At 51.1% G+C, this 3,909-nt stretch overlaps 1 protein-coding gene across 1 annotated transcript in view; it reads left to right on the plus strand.

Annotated features, from left to right (window-relative positions):
• Positions 1 to 3,909, plus strand: part of LOC146058427 (tudor and KH domain-containing protein-like) — an 11,290-nt gene continuing 7,381 nt past the window's right edge. Inside the window, 6 exon segments of the mRNA XM_083170707.1 lie at positions 1 to 40; positions 919 to 1,019; positions 1,105 to 1,432; positions 3,309 to 3,454; positions 3,554 to 3,666; positions 3,668 to 3,765. Coding sequence (XP_083026833.1) covers positions 1 to 40; positions 919 to 1,019; positions 1,105 to 1,432; positions 3,309 to 3,454; positions 3,554 to 3,666; positions 3,668 to 3,765 — 826 coding nt within the window.

Genomic DNA, 3,909 nt, shown 5'->3' on the forward strand with positions numbered 1-3,909 from the left:
ATGGCGGCGCTTAAGGTTCGCTTCGCTACACAGAACTTGGGTATTATACTTTATTTGCGCAACTCTGCGAACCAAAATGGCGGCCATACTATTCTAAAATGGCGTGTATGCAGCCAATTCGCTCCTAACTGTTGTTTTTGCCATGTCTGTAGCATGGCAGCTTATAGACTGGCGGTTAATCACTCTCTCTCCACCATATGACTTTGTGTTCCTTACCGGCTGTGAGTACACTGTTGCTGCAGGTGCAGACCATGCGATGTATTTATTATACAGTAACAGACTACATATTTAGGTGTCTGCTCAGTTAAGCAATTGAATATAGATTTTGGTGCCCCTCACTGTGGAGATTGTGGGTGCAGCTACATTGTGGTGGGGCATCAAGTGGTGCAAAGATTGGATTTGAAATAAATTACCTGGGGGTGGGTGTTATTATATCATTAATTTATGACCCTATATAATTATATAGGATTATACAGTAGGAGGGATATGATTTTCAGGTGTTGCCAAGCTGGAACCTCGGGTATGTGTGATATCCAGCTGCAGCACAGGTGGTTACATCAATATAAGGTGCTAATTAGTTCACCTGTGCTCAAGCCTGGATATGACTACCACTGGGGATCTTATGCTGGGTACGCACTTATCAATGTGTATCAATCCCAAGGGGACAACTGGATCTGACTGCTTTGGCATGTACACCTTGGCTGCTCAAGAGCATTAACCGGGATGCCGGCAGCCAATCAGAAGCCACCGCTGTGGCTACTCTTGATCCACGATTGGCTCAAGGAAGGTGCCAGCAGTATCGCCATGGCTGCCTGCTGTGCAGAGGTACTCTGATCGGGACGGCCTTGGCTTTAAGCGATGCACAAAGCTGTATGTAAATATGACTATGATGAAACACGCGTGTCTCTTACCATGCAGAGCCGAGTGCCCCGGGACAGGACAGCTGTGAGCTACGAGTGAGGATCCCCCAGCACGCTGTGAAGCTGATCATGGAACAAGATGAGGCAGTCAGGAAGCTGGTGAGGATCTTTAATTCCTTGCAATAGTAGTAAGTGAACCTGTAGCGGTTGCAGGTTCCGTGCCTCCCCCTCCTGTGTCCTATAGCTAATGTGGAAGAATTTGCCTTGTTCTCTTATTGGTTGCAATCACAGTGGGCTGTATCTGGGCGGCTCTGTTTCAGCGCCACCTGTTTGTCCAGCTTGGCAGCCAATAAGTCTGGGACTTCCTAGTAAAGCCTGCTATGAGGCGGGAAGCCTTCCCACAGCTCGGATCACAGACAGAAGGGCATATCGAGGTGAGCACAGCACCCAGCGTGAAGGCAGCCCCGCACATGTACACCAGGCCCAGCAGCTGCTGTATGGGGCCTTACAAAACCACACCATCCTCCAGGTGGAGCTCTACCTGCCAACCAGGTCCATGGGTCACATTATAGGTAGGCAGCAGCATGGGCATCGCACACAGGGTACTGGGTGTGGGGGCAATTTTGAGGGATACAGGATACTGGAAGGGTGAGTTTTCTCCCAATATTTAAAAAGAACAAATTCCATAGTCAACTTTTTTCGGCACTTGTGTATTATCTGGGCGCCCAAGATTTCCATCGTAGGGCATTGTACAATCAAAAATTGTCGCATTGCATGCGATGAGACCCGATTTTCAATTGTACAGGCACCCTGATGGGTAATGACTATGTGAAATTAACCCCCCCATTGTTAATGTCACCCCAGTATCAACGCCAACCCGAAGCGTGGCGAGCGCAGCGAGCCCGCGAGGGGCGGCAGTACGCGTTCTCCGACCTTTTCATACCCCCACAATCCACGTCGGCGTGGAGTTGAATTTAGATAGTGTGGCGAGTGCAGCGAGCCACCGAGCCCGAAGCGTGGCGAGCAGACGCGGATTACTTACCATTTATTCCGCGTCCGCTCGCCACACTATATAGAATCAACTCCACACCGACGTGGATAGTGGGGGTATGAAAAGGTCGGAGGACGTGTACCGCCCCTCACGGGTTCGCTGTGTTGGTACTGGGGTGGCGTTAACAATGGGGGGGCATTTCACATAGTCATCACCCATCAGGGTGGGTGTACAATCGGGTCTGTGGGTGCATTTAACATAGGAATCAGGCATCAGGGTGCCTGTACAATTATAATGGCATGCGATGCAACGCGATATTAAAATTGTATAGTCGGTCCTGGAAACCCTCAATTGGGTCCCATCGCATGCCTTTGCATACCTTAATTCAGGCATGTCCAAAGTCAGGCTCTCATTTCAAGCGGCCCGCAGCCTCCAGCGGGAAGAGCATCAGATGGGGAAGCACAGCACAGGACGCTAAGGTGGGGCCCCGGCGAGCGTGCTTTTACCTTGCTGCCTGCTGCAGTGAGGAGGTGCCGGCCGCCAGTGTCAGATGTGTTTGGCGTCCTACCCCTGCTGCTGCAATCGTATTTCACCCTCCTCCGCAATCACAGTGACAGCAGTATTTGGGGAGGGGGCAGCAAGGGGGAAACTTGCTCCCGTAACATGCAGAGTGGAGGAGGGCAGCAGCGGGAGCCCAAGCATCTCCTGTACTTGCAGTGCCTGCTTTGCCTCTCTTTCCTCTGGCTCACACAAGGGTCTGGGAAACATACAGAGAAGGGAGGGGGCAGAGTGGGGGACATACAGTGAAGGAGGGTCAGGCTGGGGGACATACAGTGAATGGAGGCAGTGATGGCCATTCAGAAAAGGGGGAGCAGGGGCAGGCTGGAGGACATACAGTGAATGGGGGCAGAGTGGGTTACATAGTGAATGGGGGGTCATACAGTGAATGGGGGTCATACAGTGAATGGGAGTCATACAGTGAAGGAGGGTCAGGCTTGGGGACATACAATGAATGGAGGCACTGATGGACATTAAGAGAAGGGGGGACAGGCTGGGGGACAGAGTGAATGGGTGCAGAGTGGGGAACATACAGTGAATGGGGGCAGGCTGGGGGACATAGAGTGAATGGGGGCCCATTCTGATGTGATTAATGATTCAAAGAATCTCAGGCTGAATGGTTGGCCCACACACATTTACACTTCACCAAATCTGGCCCTCATTGCAAAAAGTTTGGACACCCCTGCCTTAATTAGTGGTATGCGATGAGTGCCCGGATAATACACAAGTACCCTTTTTTCTTGTAAATTACGTTAGATAAGTACCTTCTATGCCGTTCCCTCACAAATGCCTACCTCATTTTCAAAGTCTCTCTGGAGGGAAGAGAAGTATGGCCGCCGCACATAGGAGGTCCTTCTTGCTTCCTGCCAGCATACATAATTAGGTTATTTCCTCTACAGGACAAGGTGGAGATCGGATTCAGAAGATCAGTAAAACCTCTGGAGCCAAGATCCAGTGTGAAGAGAAACCGGTGACCAGCGATACAGCGGCAGTGACCAGGCGCATCACTGTAACCGGGTCTCCGGAGCAGGTGGAGGCAGCCAAGGTGCTTGTGATGCTGTCTTATTGGCTGTGGCAGTTACGGTGTTACCCCCATGGTTATCCCCTGCCTCTTCTCTCTCTGTTCCCCTTTCCCGGACAACAGACCCTCCTCCAGAAAGCATCAGAAGAAGTCACCATCCAGCAAGGAGCGAATTCCAACACTTTCCGCTGTAGCAGGAAGGAGATTATTGCAGTGAAGAGAAAAGAGCAGCCCCGGCTCTCAGTCAAGCCCCCAGACGGAGGACTCTGCAGGGGACAGTGCAGTCGGCAAAGATCACATTGCTGACTGCACTCACAATATTTGTAAATTTGAGGGTAAGGAGCTGGAAACCACCTGATCCTTAGACATTGGGCAATATGTGACCGCCTGCGAGGTGTGGGCTGTCCGGCAATCCTTTACAAGGCAACAACAACCTGGCCTTGCTTTATAAACTATTGCTGCTTGATAAATATGGGCAG

This window comes from Crinia signifera, chromosome 2, assembly GCF_055691185.1.
Source record: "Crinia signifera chromosome 2, ASM5569118v1, whole genome shotgun sequence".
NCBI lineage: Eukaryota > Metazoa > Chordata > Amphibia > Anura > Myobatrachidae > Crinia > Crinia signifera.